Source organism: Pelophylax lessonae (genome assembly GCF_965119305.1).
Source record: "Pelophylax lessonae genome assembly, chromosome: 2".
NCBI lineage: Eukaryota > Metazoa > Chordata > Amphibia > Anura > Ranidae > Pelophylax > Pelophylax lessonae.
Genome location: NC_138769.1, coordinates 331370679 through 331391578, shown reverse-complemented (window position 1 = coordinate 331391578; position 20900 = coordinate 331370679). Strand labels below are relative to the sequence as shown.

At 39.8% G+C, this 20900-nt stretch overlaps 1 protein-coding gene across 1 annotated transcript in view; it reads left to right on the top strand.

Moving 5' to 3' along the window:
- Positions 1–15590, top strand: part of TEKT2 (tektin 2) — a 44177-nt gene extending 28587 nt beyond the window's left edge. The window contains exons 5-10 of the mRNA XM_082248564.1: positions 1036–1179; positions 3090–3204; positions 6763–6870; positions 11034–11177; positions 11291–11370; positions 15174–15590. Of these exons, the coding sequence (XP_082104690.1) occupies positions 1036–1179; positions 3090–3204; positions 6763–6870; positions 11034–11177; positions 11291–11370; positions 15174–15387 (805 nt within the window). The 3' untranslated portion in view covers positions 15388–15590. The remainder of the gene's footprint in view (positions 1–1035; positions 1180–3089; positions 3205–6762; positions 6871–11033; positions 11178–11290; positions 11371–15173) is intronic.
- The last annotated feature ends 5310 nt before the right edge of the window (positions 15591–20900 follow it).

The window sequence follows — 20900 nt, the reverse complement described above, 5'->3', positions numbered from 1 at the left end:
CTAAGAGTTGAGGGGACTTTGAAGGGACTGATAACATCATTAAGATAGACATATTCAACCAAAGATATTTTATATAAAATTGCAAAATGTATTAATAATCAAAATAGTCTAAAATACCTTCGATACAATAAAATCATATACGCAAATGGAGCTGCGCCATTACATATGTAAACAGTGATGATCATAGATGTGGTCCAACATGTTTTAGACTATTTTGATTATCAATAAATTTTGTAATTTTGTATAAAATATCTTTGGTTGTATATGTCAATCTCAATGACGTTATCATTCCCTTAAAAGTCCCCTCAACTCTTAGAGATATATTCTCTATATGTTGTGGATCAATGGTGGCTGGTGCATTGGGGGCGCTGCCCCCCCTATCCATGCATCTGGCTCCCTAATCTACATGCAGGGCGCCGGACACATGGATTCCAATGGGTTTTTTTTTTGAAGCACGTGATTAGAGCCAGAGGCTCTAATAGGCTTCAAAAAAGGGTGGGCTTGGGGCGCAGCCCACCCAATGATCAGACCTGTCCTGACACACACCCCCTGTGTGACAATAGCGAATGAATATTCGCTATTATCACACTGATTCTCCCAGCCAATCAGGAAGTGGGTCCTGAAACCTGTTTCCCGATTGGCCGAAAGGAGAGGCCATGCTACTGGCCAAAGAAGAGAGAGGAGACGCAGGGGAAGCCACCGATGCCTGCCCTCCACGGCAGTCCAGGTGAGTGGGGTGGGGGGGTGGGTCCGCTCCCCCCCAGCCCATGGAGCACAAGCCGCCACTTTTGTGGATATTTATGCGAATTGGGATGTGGGAGTGAAAAAACGCCCCTAGAGCTGGTAGAAAATACATTACAAGTGATGTCATTAGTAGAGTAACAGTTAGTGGTATCATGTTACCAGAATGATTTAAAAAGGGAAGACAGGGCCCTCTGTGATTGTATCTTTACTGTTCTTTGTTTTTTATTGGTTGAGCCAGATGGACTTGTGTCTTTTTTCAACCTGACTAACTATGTAACCATCTTTTTTTAGCCTTCTGCAGGAGACACGTCAACAACTAGCCTGGGATCAGAGAGACAAGACTGAGACAATTGAAATAGATCAGACATGCCTCTCACTTACCAAGCATTCCCCAAACATCTCATTGAAAGTGGATCAAACCCGTGTTCCTCATGGGTAAGATGGGACAAGAGTGTGCTTTTATATCTTATCTGAGTAGGAGATATGTATACTTGTGTGTCATGCATGAGATGTGAAAAACTGTATGTAAAAAATGTATGTAAACTCCAGTAATACCTTTTTCTTTTTTGCTCCATTTGGGGCTGTTAACCACCTAAAGTATGTGTTACCCCAACATTTCATATTCTTGATATGTGCCTGCTGTACCACGTACTTGTATGAAATAGTATCCTGTCCTCTTTTTTTTTTGCTAGTCCCTCTACTTTCCTGTTAAATACTGACCACACTAGGCAGGAGAGCACACTGTGGTCAGTTCTCTAGGTATGCTGGGAACTCAGTCTGCTCTCCTTCAATGATCAGACCTGTCCTGACACACACACTGCTCAGCCTTTCACTGGAAAGCTCTGTGTTCTGTTGCTTCTCCTCCCCCAGCTTTTATGCACCTGAGAATAGAAGGAACAGAGGAAATGTTATCACTTATCAAAAAGGGAAAAAGACGTATTTGTAATGTTTTTTTTTTTGTTTTTCTTTTTACATCTATGCAAAAATGTTTGCCTTTTATTTCAATTTTAAACAGAATGGGTTGTTTGACAAGGTGATTGTTTACAATCATTTTAAGCTCCGGAAGGTTTTACCCCCTTCATGACCAGTGCATTTTTTGCTATTCGGCACTGTGCTGGTTTGGCAATTGTGTGGTCATGCAACACTTTTGCACTAATTCAATTTATATCCTTTTTTCACACAAATAGAGCTTGGTGGTATTTGACCACCACTGGGTTTATTATTTTTTTATTATAGAAATGAAAAAAGACTGACAGTTTAAAAAAAAATACAATAATTTCCATTTTCTGTTATAAAACATCCAGTAAAAAACAAATTAAAAAATCTATTTTTTTTTTACAATTTTAGGCCAAAATGTATTCTGATACATGTCTATGCTAAAAAAAAAAAAAAAAAAAAAAAAAAAATCTTAATAACTATATATTTTTTGGTTTGTGCGAAAATACCATCATTTTTATTTGTATATTATATATTCTTTTTCATTTTATATATTTTTTTTTATACTTGTGATGGCAGTGATCTGCGAATTATAGTGGGCAGCGGGCAATCTAACACTAACTGACACTGGGTGAGAATGACTAACTAATAACTGACAACACTAGGCCATAGAGTTCACCGTGGTCAGTTCTCTAGGTATGCTGGCATCACCAGTGACACTAATACAGTGATCAGTGCTAATACTATACAGTGTCACTGTACTAATGACACTGGCTGGGAAGGGCTTAACATGTAGGGGCAATGAAAGGGTTAACTGTGTGCCTAACAAGTGTAATGTGTGCAATATACTGTATGCTGCTTTTACTAATAGATGTGGCTAATTAGGCAGCCACATCGCTGCTCTCTTTGCAGAGCCCTGTGTTGTTAGTAAACACAGGGATCTGTGCTGTGATTTGCTAAGCCAATCAGCAGGTCCTGACCATAAATGATTGGCCAGGACCTGCTGACCGGCTTGTGCACAACACCACAGATCAGGTGTGTGCGTCCTACACCCGGAAATGCCAGATCACATATAAGTGATTCGGCGCAGCAGAGCCCATCCGCTGTATATATACTGTGGGGGGCCTTAAGTTGTTAAATATACTACTGAAATCAGGCTTGCAAACCAGTAGCTATAGTAACTGTTTTGGGACACCGTTAAATCATTTGATTTAGTTCCTCCTTAAGTCCTTCGAGCACCTTGTTCTAAGGTACCTGAAATGAATTTACTGTATATGATTAAAAACTAAGCCATCAGTTGGTTTTTAAAGAAACAGTCAAAATGTATGTAATGTTTTTATGTATGCATGAGGGACATTATTAATGGAATTAAAATATAACATTATTTAAAACTGTCCTTTTTTCTTTAGGACAACCACTCTTCAAGAATGGGAACAATTTAGTCGTTACAACAAAGAGAGAGCAGACGCTGAAGTCCGAGCCTCTGCCCAGTTGAGGGAGGCCATTGCTATGACTATTGCACAGGTAATTCATCAAAATAGTGGATAGAGGGACAGCCAAAGGCACCACATCCCCATCAAGGGAAAACTGGACTTTTCAGGTGCCAATGAAAAAACATAAGCCTGAACAATAAAATCCATTTTTATTGTACAAAACCCAATACAATACAAAAGAATATATTAAGTTTCAAGGGTAACTACACTTTTGAAAGAAAAAAAAAATAGAAAATAACAAAATAGAACATATACAATTGCTACACAAGTGATATTGTAATTGAATGTTATTAAAAATAACCTTTCCTTTTCAATCAGCAGCACTGCAATTTTTGTAAAATGCAATTTTCCTAGACGTCTACACTAAGATACAAGTTTGATTTTCAAGCTTCCCCTGCAACAAAAATTACATTTTTGGTTGTATACTCCCAAAGGGAAATCATGTCTAAAGGGATGCAGACCCTGCTACTTTCCTCATTAGAATCCTACAAATGCAGCAGCTGATTGATAATTACAAAATCACTCCCATTCACATTCAATTTCCACATGGACACAGACAAACAAATAGCTATTTCTTCAAAATAAGAAAAATTAGGAATTTGCAACAAAGTTTGTTTAAATCCAGAGGGAAATGTTTTTTAATTAACCAATGATCAGTTACTCTTTAAAACAATGATAAGTGAACACGAGACAATAGTACACATAGTATTCATAAGCAGTGTCATTAGCAAATTTTGCTGTAATTTGTAAGCAAATTCAAGATGCCATTAGAAAATTCTGCTTTATTTGGTGGTTTTCGACATGTTTTACTCATTGCTTCATCAGGAAAGCACAATGTTTAAAGACATTACACAGGTAAGAACAGAAATAAAATGTATTACAAAAGTCTTTCAATACCATATTACCATAGATCTCTGTGTGCACTTATTCCTGAAGTGCACACAAAGATCTGTGGTAATATTGTATTGAAAACGTTTGTAATACATTTTATTTATGTTCTTTCCTGTGCAATGCCTGTAAACTTTGTGGTTTCCTGATGAAGCAATGATTGAAACATGTCGAAAGTAAAGCAAAATTTACCAATGAGATCTTGATTTTGCTTACAAATCGGACAAATTTTAATCCGTTTATGGCTGACTTATGCGTGGACATACTATATAACCTGTGCTGTTCCTGCTCTACCCCAAGAACCCAGGGAGACAATATAAAGTTAAGTGCTCAGTATGAAGAAGCTCCCTTTTTTCAACCCCTAAGCACTTGGACTAATTTATATTAGCATCAACACCTGTTTAAAACTTCTATAGAAGGATTAGGGCCTTCAGTGCCGGCAACATCATAATAGCTGATGCCATCAAGCTAGTGATACCATTTATGGACTAAAACCTTTATGGTAGTCAATGATGGGATGATATATATATATATATATATATATATATATAAATATATATATATATATAAATATATATATATATATATATATATATATATATATATATGAACGCCATAACATAATTTACCATGGGACACAACACCTACAAAGTCACAACAAGATGTGGCATAGTTACATCTAAATACGCAAAATGGTGATATTATGATGTTTGGTTGGCAGGTAGCAAGAACATGTATGAGGAATAAAGGCATTCCAAATCTGTATCTTGTTGGACAACTTTTGTTTTTACAACTAATATAAGAAGATAGGAAGGGAAGATAGAGAGAACCCCCCTGATCCTCACCTCACTAAACGGAAATGGGGGAAGGGAGGCAGGTGTCTCCATTCTGCAAAGGCATTACAAAATACAGACTTAAGGGTTGTAGAAGAGCCATAGAGGTCTGAACTTATTGGAGAGACGAAAGATGAGATTTAAAAAAAAAGATTTAAACTCTAAATTGATGTTCACTCCAGTCAATTTGGTAGGCAATAGGGAGTTTTAAGGTACAGTATATTACCTATCACGTATAATATGCTGCCTAATATAGATGGTAGTATTACATAGTTACATAGTAGGTGAGGCATAAAGACAATAGTCCATCTAGTTCAACCTGTGTAGATGTGTGTGGCCGTAATCATCTCTCATACCCCTGAATGTTCTGACCATTGAGATATACGTCTAAGAGTCTTTTGAAAGCCACCATACTTCCTGCAGAAACCACCTCTTGTGGTAGAGAATTCCACAATCTTGTAGCCCTAACAGTAAAGTAAAGTATTCATAAGATGTGACTTGAAGTTGCAACAGCAGTGCACTGAAGCTTTGAAGCCTAATTTCAGCCAAAAAAAATTTTTTTTTTTTTTTTCAATTATTTTGTTTTTAGTAAAGTGTGGATGGCATTGAATCCATGTCAGGTTTTTATCGAGGTCTGCATTCCAAGTGGGTATATTTCCCCTCACTTCTTGTTAGGACAGGAAGTAATACGAAATCTTTCCTGTAGGGACAAAGACTGCAACAAAACATGTTTTCTTTCAGTAAAACACAGAAGGGTTAAAACCTCTGTCAGGCCATTACTGTCTGTGACATTCTAAACATTTCTTGTCCTAGGACCACAATACTGCTACTCTGTAGATACAATAGAATGAGCGAGTGTTGTCACAGAAGGATAGGATATATATTATTGGCAGGATCACCATTTGAAAATAAAGAAAAAAAAAGCCTGAAAAAGAAAATGAATGCATCTTGCACATCTAATGACTGGAAAGCTGGGATATATTACATTTTGTTCTGGGGTCAGGATACACTTTATACACTTTAACACGTTTCAGAATTTTGCCATGCTCCACAAGCCCAAGAAAACATAATCATTGTAAACAGGACGTGTGTAGCCAGTCATGTTGTTAGTCTGTGAAAAAGTCTCACAAGTGGTATCCCCATGTTCAGGACAAGTAGTAGAATGTATTTTTAGGTGTAATTTTAAGAATGCCTATGATGTGTGTTAAAAATAACTTATTAATTAAAACTTTGTTTAAAAAAAATATAATTTCAAATTCTTTCTGCATTTTCCAAAAAGTGTTGCAAAAAAATTAGACTCATTATTCATCTAAAAAAATTACATTGGAGTGTTTTCTTTCCAAAATGTGGTCTTTTTTTTGTTTTTTTGTTTCCACCGTGCCAGTGCTCCAGGGCCTCCAAAAATGTGATCAGAATTCAGAAAATGAAATGCATAAATAATGCCCCCTGCAAGCCTGATGGTGCTCCTTGGATTTTGTCCACGTTTATGCAGCTAGGCTCCTAAAAAGTCTCATAGGTTATAACCCATACTTGGAGGATGTAATTCTAAGTATGCCTATGCTGTATATGAGAAATAACTTGCTAAAAGTCCAACTTTGTGAAAAAAAAAGTTTTCTTAGTTTCTGGTATAACATTTTTCTAAAACATGTCTTCATTAATTTAGGCCAAAATGTATACTTTTACATTTCTTTGGTTAAACCGACCCAGATCAGTGTATATTATTTTGTCTGTGTAAAAGTTATAGAGTCTACAAACTATGGTACAGTATATATATTTGAAAACTCAAAAAATGGCTTGGACAGAAAGGGGGGTGAAAGTGTGTCCTGTCTTGAAGAAGTTAAATAGAGTTGCTGTTTCCTCATTGGCAGACTAATAATGAACTGGAAGCTCAGAGACAAGCTGTGGAATTTGCTTACAGGAAGAGGATCCATGAATTTGAAAGAGCTCACAACGAACTCAAGTGGCAAGAGAAAAGTGTAAGTTTTCTGTATAGTCTGTTTTTTAATGGTATATTATTTTATTTCAACAGTAGTAAGTACTAGAAAGATACTACTATTAGATAGTGTTAAAACGGATGAATTCTATGACCACCTCAAGTGAAAAACACAGCTATAAAACTATTAAAGCTAGGCTCTAGGTATTATCTTTATTGCATACTCAATTGGTTCACACTGGACCAATGTAAGAATGCATATCTCATACCTGAGGGGCCACGAGGGAAGGTGACAATCACTGTAGCAGATAGTGGCAATCTTCCCGGGTCCTGTGCCAAGTGAATTCCCTTCTGCACACTGACTACAGGAGGGCACTTGCTTGCCACTGCCACCATTCACAGAACACCTTATATTTTATCAATCAGACAGGAAGAACTCCCAACATGAAAGGGGATTTGTCAAGTGAGCTTATGTTGGATTGTCGAAAATAATAATCGTTTTTATTTTTATTGCTATTACAAAGCTGATGTTATAAAATGAAAGTCTATACAGTGACTTTAGCTCTCCTTTACCTTAAGTGCTGAACACTTGTGTGCCATCAAGATGTAATTCCACCCATAAACCAATGAGAATGCAAAGATAGCCTAGTGACGCAGACAGAACTCAAAAAACAGGCCAAAAGGAGTCCTAGGCATCTCAAATGTATCACAAATGCAAACTGCCTGAAACCATGTTTGCCTGAAACCATGTGAAACCATTTTCTCATGTACACAAGTCTTTACATAATCAAATTTGTGAAGGATGGCACAGTAATACTTATCATTGTCTCTTTATAAATCAAAAGATGAAAAAGATTACTTTGATGTAAATATCCTTAAAGTTGAGCTCCACCTAAAAGGGGAAGTTCTGCTTGTTTGCCCCCCCCCCCCTATAGTCACATGATGTGATAGGGAGGAAATGCTCAGCATACAAACTCACTTAAAACTGAGCATGTGCAGAGTTGCCACCACAGCTACTAAATCCCTATCTGAATTGGGGACATGAACAGAAGGTGGAGTTAGAGGGCCACAGGGCCACAATCAGTTTATTTTTGAAGAATACAGAAAACAAATCTCATAGTGACTGAGTGAGTATAAACAGCATGTAATACACCATTTATTGGTAGTTGTTGATGTGGGTTAAGTGACACTTTAAAGAGGTTGTAAACCCTCTCTTGGAAATTGTACCTATAGGTAAGCCTTTAATAAGGCTTACCTATAGGTACTGTAAATATCTCCTAAACTTGCACCGTTTAGGAGATATTTACTTTTAATGCAGCCGATGACGTCATCGGCCCATGCGCTCTGAAGGAACGGGCACTCGTGCCGTTCCTTCAGAGCGAATGCTTCGCAAGCTGGATGTGCATTTTTGCGTGAGGCACTATAACATGCAAAAAAAAAAAAATGTGTCTACAGATTTTGTGTAAGATTTAGTGATGTCACTACTGTGCTGCTCACTTTTCTCTTTGCTGGAGACTCTAATATTAATAAGTAAAACTTCACTTCTACCAAGACTGGCCGCGTTCTTACAGAGATGTGGAATAATAGATTGCAAAACTAGTAACTTGGAAAGAACAGCTGCAGGGAGACCGCAGGCAAAACTGGTGACCAATCCTTTGCCCTTTATCTACCTTTTTTCCAGCTTCCAGAATTCAGTTTATCCTTAACCGCTTGCCGACCAGCCGCGGTAGTTTTACTGTGGCAGGTCGGCTCTGTCCCGCGAAACAACGTACCTGTACGTCACTTCACGGGGGCAGGCGCACCCATTTGCCACAGGGGAAGCTAATTAGCGGGTCTGGCAGCTGCGATTGCCGCCGGGCACCAGTGATCGCTTCCTGTGGAGACAGAACGGCGGTCTTCGGCTGTAAACACAGCAGACCGCTGTTCTGTAAGGTATGAACACAGCGATCCTGTGTTCCTCTTATTTAGGAACACAGGTCTCTGTGTTCATGCAGCAAGCCCCCCCCCCCCCACAGTTTGAAAGCACCCCCTAGGGACACATTTAACCCTTTGATAACCCCTTCCCTGCCAGTGTCATTAGTACAGTAACAGTGCATATTTTTAGCACTAATTACTGTAGTGATGTCACTGGTCCCCCCCAAAAGTGTCTAAAATATCAGTTAGGTGTCCCATATATACGCTGCAATGTCGCAGTCCCGCTAAAAATTGCTAATCGCCGCCATTACTAGTAAAAAAATAAATAAATAAAAATAACATAAATCTTTCCCCTAGTTTGTAGATAACTTTTGCGCAAACCAATCAATATACACTCATTGGGATTTTTTTTTACCAAAAATATGTAGCAGAATACAAATTGGCCTAAAATGATGAAAAAAAATAGATTTTTAAATTTTTTTTATTGAGAATGTTATATAGCAGAAAGTAAAAAATATCATTTTTTTTTCAGAATTGTCGCTATTATTTTGTTTATAGCACAAGAAATAAAAATCACACAGGTGATCAAATGATACCAAAAGAAAGCTCTATTTGTGGTATATAAAGAACATCAATTTTATTAGGGTACAGCATCGCATGACGGCGCAATTGTCAGTTAAAGTAACACAGTGCCGTATAGCAAAAAATGACCTGGTCATTAAGAGGGTAAATCCTACTGGTCCAGAATTGGGTAAAGTGGTTCTAAAGGCATAAGGCTTTTGATCTTAAAGTGGGTGTTAAGCCACTTGTAGGATTTTGTATAATCTTGTTTGTCTCCTAAGCCCGTGTTGTTCTGTCTCTGTGTGTTATAAAAAAAAATGCTGTATATACCTAATTTCAGTGTGCTGCTCGGCAATCACATTACTGGCTGGCTCTCTCCTCTCCCCGCCTGACAGCTGCGGGGGGCGGGGCCGAGTTTCCTCTGCCAATGTCACTCAGGAGGAGAGGAGGAAAGAGAGCCAGCCAGTTAGGTATATACAGAATTTTTTTTATAAAACACAGAGACAGAGGTACACAGGTTTAGGAAACAAACAGAATTATATAACATATCAACGGTTATTTGAACAGCAGGAGGGGAGAGGGCGGCTGTGACACAGAGCTGACAGACAGGGAGGGGAGGAGGACAGAGGAGGACACAGGAGAGAAGAGAGCAGGGCTGTGGATGACGGAGGCTTGTTCAATGACCACGGTGTCAGGGCTCAGCAGCCCTGATACCCTGTGGTTTGTATACAGGGTGGACAGCAGAAACTGGCAGGATCAGCCAGGTATTTTAGGCAATAGAAGGGGCCAAATTACACAGCACAATCACTTTGCTTTATAACATGCTTTTAAAGAACAGGATCAATATATATATATATATATATATATATATATATATATATATATATATATATATATATATAGATTTTAGGGTAACAAAGTATGCATTTTTTGCATTAAGATAAAAAAAACCTTGTGTGTGCAGCAGCCCCCTCAGCCTCCCTAATCCTTACCTGAGCCCCATATCGATCCAGTGATGTTGCATAAGAACCTTGACTGCCCAGGACTCTCCCTCGTGATTGGCTGAGACACAGCAGCGGCACCATTGGCTCCCGCTGCTGTCAATCAAAGACAGTTCGTCAATGAGGAGAGAGAGGGGGTGGGGCTGAACCACAGCTCCGTGTCTGAGTGGACACACAGAGCAGCGGCTCGGCTTGGGTGCCCCCATAACAAGCTGCTTTCAGTAGGAACACTCGACAGGAGGGAGGGGCCAAGAGCGCTGGCAAAGGAACCCGAAAAGAGGAGGATCCAGGCTGCTGTGGGCAAAACCACTGCACAGAGCAGGTAAGTACGACATGTTTGTTTTTTTAAAGCAAAGTATCATTTTAATGCATGACCAAAATAATGTTGGACCAAATGTTGAAGTTAATACAATTGACTTTAAGTTAAACATTGGATACCCTGGAAAAACACTTAATAGATGTAGGTATGCACTAAAAATACACAATATTTTTCCTATATGTTGTGGCGTGACTACACATTTCCCCAGATATTTCAGTTTTGGCGTCTATAAATTTTTGTCTTTAATGACTGCAGCTTAGGTGATAGCTCCAGAGTGAAAAGCTGTGTTTATTTTTCCTCTCTATACTTAGAAAGGTTTTATATCATAAAGCAAAGTTGTAGTGGACCCTTCAAGCTACCCATCTGCTTGAATTTTGGTATAATTTTGACTTTTTTTTTGTATTGTTACAGACTAAGGAGGAAATAGAGGAACTGGAGGAAGACATAAGACGTTTGGAGAGGGATCTCAGAGAGAAGAGTGGACCTCTGAAGCTAGCTCATACACGCCTTGAGACCCGTACTTATAGACCCAATGTGGATCTTTGTAGGGACCAGGTATTATATGCCTTTGTAAATAAGCATAGTATAAATTTTTCTACATGTGCATGTATTCAGAAAACAGCAAAGTTTGTAGTCCTTTTTTCAGTACTTTGTTCTTCAAATCATAGGTACAGTATGGGTTGACAGATGAGGTCCATCAGCTAGAGGGCACTATTACTGCACTAAAGCAAAAAATGGCTCAATCACAGTAAGTAATGTTATGTTTGAATTGTTAAAAGTGATTTTTTCTTTTATTAAAAAAATACAAAAGTGTTCTTTTTGCTTTTACTAGAGCTCAGATAAGCAAGGGCCCACTCTGAAGCGTAGTAACTAAGTGATAAGCACTCTTGTCTAGCAATTCTGGGTTACACCAAGGACTCTATGTGCATTAATGTATGCTCTCCATGTGTTTGTGTGGACTTCTCTGGGTTTCTAGGTACTGATGTAAGAAGAATTAAATCAATAACAAGCACTAGAGATAATTCTCTATAGCATAACTTTCGGTATATTCATTACTATGTAAAATTTGCTAAATTTTACTACATCAATTTTGGAGAGGAAGTTGCTGCATGCACATTATATTGTTGTGCTATTTTATATATAAAGTATAATTTAAAAAATATTATTTCAAAATGTGTGCCTTTTACAATAGTAGACTGTAGGCAAAATGCCCCTTGCATTGGTGCTCAGCAGGAAGAAGCATGCCACTTGCATTGGTGGTCAGAGGGATGAAGAATACCTCTTACATTGGTGGCTAGTGGCAGGAAGAATGCCCCTTACATTTGTGGCCAGTGGCAGGAAGAATGCCTCTACATTGATAGTCAGTGGGAGAAAGAATTCCCTTATGCATTGATGATTAGTAACAGTAAGATTGCACCCTTACATTGGTGGTCAATGGAAAAAAGAATGCCTCTTACATTGGTTGTCAATGGAGGGAACAATGCCCCATACTTTTGTGATAGGTGGCAGGAAAATATCCCCTCTATTGTTGATCAGAGGGAAGAAGACTACTCCTATACATTGGTAGTCCATAGGATAATATAATAATATCTCTGTTAATGGCCAGTTGAAAAAATGCCCCTTACATTGGTGGTCATGCATCACATACTAGCACATTATGAAAGACTTACCTTGAAGTGAAGCCCTCCAGCAGAGCGCTGTCACTGCTTCAGATGCTTCCATCTTCACCCGGTCTTCCTTTCCGAGTTCGTGGGCTGCGGCTGCTTGAATGTCTGAGTTATGATGACATCACTCCCACGCATGAATTTTTGCACGAAGTCTACAGCTACAGTGGTGAATGAGGATTTGTTTCAGAGTGCTTTTACTGCTTGTTAGGAATATGTAAATACTTCAGTGTGCATAGTCTTGGCACAGGTTCACTTTAAGTGCACTAACCCATACCAAACAGTTAAAGGAGAAGTATAACCAAAGCTTATTTGGCTATACTTCTATGGCTCACAGGAGTGTATTCTCATTTAGCAGGCTAAAGTCCACTTACGTCACTCAGCCGGTCTAGGGTCTGAAAAGATCCCAACCATATGGTCGGGATCTCCCCAAAAGTGTGGACCGGCAGCTTTTTCAGCCTCTCTGACAGTCATGGCTTTCTGCTCAGAATGGAGGGGGAGAGCTGAACGATCAGCAGTGTTTGATAGCTCAGTCCTCAGGGTACAGAGAGAGGAGAACAGGTACTGCTGGCACCGGTTCTGCAGCCATCTAGGTGAGTATATGTTTTTTGGGGTTTTTAGCCATTCACGCACTTCTCTTTTCAATTTTATTTTGTACTAGTCTGATTGGTTCTTAAAGGATACTACATTTAAAAATGTGTTAGAATTTAGTCTTATGAATGTTTTTTAGCTATACTTATACTTATTAGTAAGCATTACTACCCAATCAGACAAACTTAGATTGGATTACTTGGCCAAGTGTGCCATTATAGAGGAGCACATAGCGTAATCTAATTATGGAACTGGGGAAACTATCAGGAAGAAAAGAGGAAGCAGTATAATGGCTGAACATGAATTTCAGGGAGAGGGATAAACAATGCAGAATATCAAATGCTTATGGAACAGTGGAGCATAGAAATGGCTAACTACAATCTGATTATGGCATGGGGCTGCAGGGGAGAGAGGAACAACAGCTAACCATTAAATACTGGGAGAGATAAAGCAAGAGTATAATCTGATCAAGTACTTGGTTCAGTGAGAGAGAAGGCAGACAGAATCTGATCATAGACAAGGAGATGAAAGAGAGGGGGGAGATAGCCAGTTGATAAAAGAGATAAGGAAATTAAGGGGTATGTAGCATCTGATAAAAATAAAAAAAATACCTTATCAGCCTTTTATTTTCTATGCTCACTGCAGCAGTCTTATCATTTACATTATTCCCAGTTGTCTCCAAAGTCTAGAGAACTACTCCTCTCTATGTAATATTGAAGAGGGGAAAAGGGGGATGGGGGGAGATGTTTGTGTAACCTTGTCCTAAGGCCCCTTTCACATGGGGTGGACTCTGTTTTGATCAGCAGGGATCTGTCTGCTGATCCGAGCAGAGTGGACAGATGACAGGTCCATATCTGCTTAGTTTCTGAAAAGCTGATACAGACAGAGCCCACTGTGCTCTGTAGGGGGGTGGGGGTCAGGTATAAACTGACTATCCTCCCATCCACCTAGACAGAGAGAGGAGGATGGGTTCCCTTACCTTTTTTTTTTTCTAGTGAACCAGATTGGATCGGAGGTTATTGGGTGTAAACACACACAATATATATGAAAAAACAAAATATATCAGCGCACAGTCAAACTAAAAGAGAACACAGCAGCTGGACACTCAGGTTCAAATTACAAAAAACCAGCATGAAAATATCAGAAAGAAAAATAGTGCAGCGCTCGTAGGTCACAATAAACACAAGTGACTAAAAAAAACAATCGTGCTAAAATAGATGACACAGAGTCCATGCATGAACCCGTGAGGAAGAGGTGTGGATGATTATAATCCTGAGATGTGCTCTTCAGTAAACAAACTGCCCACCACCACATAAAATGGCCTCTCACCTTAGGACTGAAAATGCAAACACTCTTCACTTATAAGGAACAAAAACAGCACCGCTCCTTAGGCAGGATACATCCAGACCTCCAATGCTCATAGGACTAAAGGCATAGCCACTCCTCATAAGAATGGGACCAAGTAGCACCGCTCCTTTGGAATGTTATACCCAGACCTCCAAAGCTCTTTCCAAAGATCAATCATAGAGAAAGACAAAAGGAGCAAACCATAGCGTAATACTGTAAACAGATACTTTATTCACACATAAAAGAAAGGTGACCTCTTACTCTGCAGCAGGACCGATCAGTGTGAAGTGAACAACGATACATGTATCGGCAGGTCCTCTTCAGATCTCGCCGTGCTCCAAGTGACAGCGGGTGACATCAGAATGCCGCTGAAGAAGTCTCCGCCCCTAGGAGATGATACGCGTGCGGGGGGAGGAGGAGCGTCTGACGTCACCCGCTGTCACTTGGAGCACGGCGAGATCCGAAGAGGACTTTTGAAGACTTCTGAGATGTATGACATCATTTGCCTAGGCAAAAAAACAGGAAGAACATGAAGAAATGTAAAGAAAAACAAAAGTTTAAAACAAGTAAATATGATATACTTTTCCATCTTTTTACTAATGCTAGCAGCATGAGGATTAAAAATAACCAATATTGATCAGTAGAGTGACGTTCCACCTAAAGGAGATAAGCAGTGTCTTTGTAAAGCTAATCTACCTTGCCTCGTGTTGCACAAAACGTTACATTTAATTCAGCAGCACAAATATCAGGTCACAAGTATGCAACAATGTAAAAGTCCCATAAAAATAATTTTAGGTAGACAATGCAATAATATCAAATGATGTTCTTGGTGACAATTTAACAAACTTTCTTTTTAAAAATAGAAACTATTTGAATAAGGCTATGTAAGTTGCAAAGAAGCTTAGTCTAAGCAGAAAACACAAATTAAACTGTAATTGTGTTCTTGCAGGGATGCACTGGATGCACTTTACAAACATCTTGCCCGCATTGAAGCAGATATAAAGTGTAAGGAAAACTCCCTAAACCTGGACAACAAATGTGTTGATACCCGCCGGAAGCTCACTATGCCTATGGAGAAGTATGTTCCATCCATGGATTCCTTCAACCGAACCACCAATCGCCAACTTTCACCCTTGAAAGGTCAACAGCTGGAACTAGCTTGAGTTTTCAGCGGGAATTGCCATTTTACTGATTTGTCAGTCATTTAGGCAATACAATAAATGATCAATACACCATGTAAAATATAGAGTACCATTTAAAAACACTAATTCTCAATAAAGTATTAATGTTTTCAGAAATATTGCAGGAAAAATACATATCAATTTAACTTTCTGTTTAGAAAAATGTATTGATGAAGGGGATTATTTAGACAGAATATTAAAAATAAGTGGTCTGGTAAATATAAAGTTTTTACCAAAAATGTGTGTTTTATGGTTTGGAGGTTTTTGTTTTTTCACATTGCTTACCTGACTTTCACTGTGATCACATTCTGTTGTTCTTACTGTCACCAGTACATTATAACATTCTTCTACTGACATCTACCCATCAAGACATTTTGATATTTGCATAACTCCCCCCTAAGTGTCAGCCCACTGCTTACATCAGGGCTCTTGAAAGGAGTACTGAGGCAGAGTGCTCTGATGTTTTCAGGAAGCATCCTGTGACCAGAGTGAAATTTACTGACAGGACACCCCAAAATTTACAAATAGCACCAATTTTGTATAGATAAAAAAAATAATGAAATTTACCGACAGACACATTTTTTGCTGACACTTCGAAAAGGTACATAAAATGGGTGTTTTAGGTGTAAAACAGTGCAAGTATCAGTATTTAAGATTCAAACATATACAGTAGCTAGAGCTATTAGCAATGTGTTTAAGTTATAAGAAAAGTCAAAAACCATATTTCTGCATTTCCATAAAAATCAGGTTGATATAACCTAGCAGTTTTGTCACCTGCATCCAGCTGACGAGATTTCCCTTCAATTTCAGTCCCATAGACAATTAGCCACCAACACAGAAATTGAGGGGAATTCCCATGTAGCCACCAGTATCAATAAAATAGATGTCCCCTCAAATTCTGTTCTGAATTTGGTGGAATGGTAAACAGGGCAACTGGAGAGTGAATCTTTCCAGCTGGAGCACAGAGACATCATTAACAACTGACATAGCAGTTACAAAAGAGACAATATTGCTAATGCATTGGTTCAAATAAATGTTGAAGGAGCTTGCAACCGTTTTTAGTCAAACAGGTATCCCCGTGTGAGGAGTTCCCCTGACCACATGTTTCAGTGAAAACTGCTGCAAGAGATACATAGAAAACAATTTAGGCCTGAAGTGGCGGTAACTGTAACCAATATTTTCATAAGTCAAACTGTTTTTCGTGGAACAGGTGTCCGCATGTGAAGGTTTGCCCTTACCTTACACTTGTTCCAGTAAAAACTGCTGCAACAGATCATTTTCCGCAGTGAGTACACTAAAGTAAGGGGGGTGGGCTGTTACTGATATAAGGGGAACCTTTATATCAGTGCCCCCCTCAACTTACTGTATTCACTCCCCCCTTACATCAGTGACCCCCCTCTTCCTCAGAGACTGGCCTGGTGGCACTGTCACTGACCTCCTCTCAAGTGCACTGTGCAGGGCTTAGTCAGACAGTCCCCTCTGGGCTCCAGCTTGGTAGCTTTGGTTTCATCCTACAGTCTCCTCTCCACAGTCCACACTCTTCTCCTCCCTTGATCCTCATCAAGGCAGCGCTCCCGTTCTAGACTCCTCTCCAGGCTCTCCCCCTCAGAGACTGCAGACATGATACAAGACAAAAGATGGTCAGAGATTGTGGACATGAGACAGGAGATGTTAGAGACTGTGGATATGGTATAGGAGATGGTTGAAGGCTGCAAGCATGGTACAGGAGATGGTTAGAGGCTTCGGGCATGGTGCAGAAGATGGTTAAAGGCTGCGGACATGGTACAGGAGATGGTTAGGGGCTGCAAACAGGGTAAGGAAGATGGTTAGGGGCTGCGGACATGGTACAGGAGATGGTTAGGGGCTGAGGACATGATACAGGAGATGGTTAGGGGCTGCGGACATGGTACGGGAGATCGTTAGGGGCTGAAAACTTGGGACAGGGGATGGTTAGGGGCTGCAGACATGATACAGGAGATGGTTAGGGGCTGCGGACTTGGTACAGGAGATGGTTAGGGGCTGCGGACATGGTACAGGAGATGGTTAGCAATTGCAGACATGGTACAGGAGATGGTAAGAGGCTGCGAACATGGTACAAGTAAATAAAGATTGTTAGGCTGTGAACATGGTACAAGAGAATGGAGATGGTTAGATTGCAGACACACATTATATGGTTAAATTCTCACCAAAACTGTGACTGTGGTGTGCCTACTTTCCTCTGCACTGCAGCATGTAGTTCCCTTAGACAGTCCCCTGCCCTGGCCGAGACTCCCGGCAAGCAGCTCTCCCACTCCTCTTGGCTGCGTGCTAAAGATTCATAAAAAAGCCTAAGACCTTTTTTTTTTTTTTATGGACGGATACTTACGGACAGTCCGTAAATGGTAAAAATTTATGGACTGTCAGTAAATTTATGGCCGGTTGGCTGGCTTAGAGAAGCAGAGACCTAGTGATGACACCACTGGGTCCTAATTATAGTATGCAATTAAAACAGTATTATATCCATATATGCAATCAGCTCTAAAATACAAAAATGTTACAAAGTCCACAATCTTTCTTTGAAATCGTGTTTCATTTACCACACAAAAAAATGTTCTTTGAATAGAAATTATCCACAGCGCTGAAAAGGTCAGATGCACATTTTCTTCATTATCACCAGACCTCTCAAAAACATCTAAATAGGAACACGCAATTATTTATTTCACAAGTTTTTAATTGATTTTTACACAAGTATATTGAATAAAACCATACATGAAGAAAATACATTAAAGAAAAGGCACACAAAACTTACAGTCTACATTGTTTGACAGCTGGGGTGCAATAAATGGAGATGAAAGAAGAGAAAATATATACACCCATTCAACTAATGAAAGAAACAAGTGTCAGCAAGGGAAAGCATATGGGTGTGGATGTTCGTTAAATAGGTGGGGGCTGGGCAGGTGTATTTGTAGGTCTGATTGGATGTAGGTGGCGAGTCAGGAAATTAGGTGCTCCTTGGATTTCGGGCATCCCTATGTGGCTAAGCTGTGAAAAAGTCTCATGTGTGTTATCACCATACTTGGGAGGAGTAGCAGAATGTGTTTTTAGGTGAAATTGTAAGTGTACCTGTGCTGTGTATTAGAAATATCCTATTATAGACAACTTGGTAGAAAATACATAAATACATTTTCATTTTCTTTCTACATTTTCCAAAGACTCCCTATGCCTCCTACAAATACCTTGGGGTGTTTGCTTTCCAAAATTGGGGTAATTTTGTTGGTAATTTTGTTCCTGGTGCTCCAGGGCTTACAAAATTGTGATAGGTAGTCAGGAAATTTGACACATCATTTTTGCCCCTTGGATTACGGGTACCTCTATGCAGCTAGGCTCCTAACAAAAGTCTCACGTATGTGGGGAGTAGCAGAATGTGTTTTGTGGTGATTCTAAGCATGCCCATGCTGTGTGGTAGAACTATACTATTAATTTATAACTTTGTGTAAACAAGTATGTTTTCTTTTTCTGCATTTCAAAAAAACTTGTGGCAGAAAAATTAAATATTTAAAAGACTCACCATGCCTTCTAAAAAAAACACCTCCGTGTATTTACTCTTCAGAATGTGGCAATTTTCTGGGTTTTCCTATTATCCTGGCACTCCAGGGCCTCCAAACATGTGATAGGTAGTCAGAAAATTAGATATCAAATTTTTGCCCCATTATGTGGTTAGGCTGCAAAAGTGCCTTGCATATGTGGTATCCTGATACTCAGGAGGAATTGCAGAATGTGTTTTGCTGTATAATTCTAAAAAAATGCCATCTTTAAAAGACTCATCATGCCTCCAATGAAATACTTTGGAGGGTCTAATTTGCATAACGGTGGGTTAGACTCTCCTGTCCTGGTCTCCACAAATGTGATATGAAGTCAGGAAATTAGATGCATAATTTATGCTCCTTGAAAGCCTGAAGTAGCTTCTTGGGTTTTGGGCCCCTTTACGCATCTAGGCAACAAAAAAATCTCAAACATGTGGTATCCCCAGACTAGGGAAGAGTAGAATAATGTGTTTTAGGGTGTAATTATAAGTATGCCTATGCTGTTTGTGATAAATAACTTGTTAAATGACAACTTTGTGAAAAAAACAAAACATTTTGGCAAAAAATTACAACTTCAAATACTAAACATGCCTCTTACTAAATAACTTGGACTGTCAACTTTCCAAAACGGGGTAATTTTGGGGGTATATTGAGGCCCTGGATTACACCATTTGTGATGAAACAGGTAGGGCAGTGTCTTATGATCTCTGATGAACACAGAGGCTGTGAATTAGAGGCATGCAGCAGCTGGATGGTGGTCTGTGTTTTTGGACTACATACAGTGGGTACGGAAAGTATTCAGACCCCCTTCAATTTTTCACTCTTTGTTATATTGCAGCCATTTGCTAAAATCATTTAAGTTCATTCTTCTTCCTCATGAATGTACACATAGCACCCCATACTGACAGAAAAACACAGAATTGTTGACATTGTTGCAAATTTATTAAAAAAGAAAAACTGAAATATCACATGGTCCTAAGTATTCAGACCCTTTGCTCAGTATTTAGTAGAAGCCCCCTTTTGATCCTATACAGCCAGGAGTCTTTTTGGGAAAGATGCAGCAAGTCTTTCACACCTGGATTTGGGGATCCTCTGCCATTCCTCCTTGCAGATCCTCTCCAGTTCTGTCAGGTTGGATGGTAAACGTTGGTGGACAGCCATTTTTAGGTCTCTCCAGAGATGCTCAATTGGGTTTAAGTCAGGGCTCTGGCTGGGCCATTCAAGAACAGTCACGGAGTTGTTGTGAAGCCACTCCTTCGTTATTTTAGCTGTGTGCTTAGGGTCATTGTCTTGTTGGAAGGTAAACCTTCAGGCCAGTCTGAGGTCCAGAGCACTCTGGAGAAGGTTTTTGTCCAGGATATCCCTGTACTTGGCCGCATTCATCTTTCCCTCGATTGCAACCAGTCGTCCTGTCCCTGCAGCTGAAAAACACCCCCACAGCATGATGCTGCCACCACCATGCTTCACGGTTGGGACTGTATTGGACAGGTGATGAGCAGTGCCTGGTTTTCTCCACACATACCGCTTAGAATTAAGGCCAAAAAGTTCTATTTTGGTCTCATCAGACCAGAGAATCTTATTTCTCACCATCTTGGAGTCCTTCAGGTGGTTTTTAGCAAACTCCATGCGGGCTTTCATGTGTCTTACACTGAGGAGAGGCTTCCGTCGGGCCACTCTGCCATAAAGCCCCGACTGGTGGAGGGCTGCAGTGATGGTTGACTTTCTACAACTTTCTCCCATCTCCTGACTGCATCTCTGGAGCTCAGCCACAGTGATCTTTGGGTTCTTCTTTACCTCTCTCACCAAGGCTCTTCTCCCCCGATAGCTCAGTTTGGCCGGACGGCCAGCTCTAGGAAGGGTTCTGGTCGTCCCAAACGTCTTCCATTTGAGGATTATGGAGGCCACTGTGCTCTTAGGAACCTTAAGTGCAGC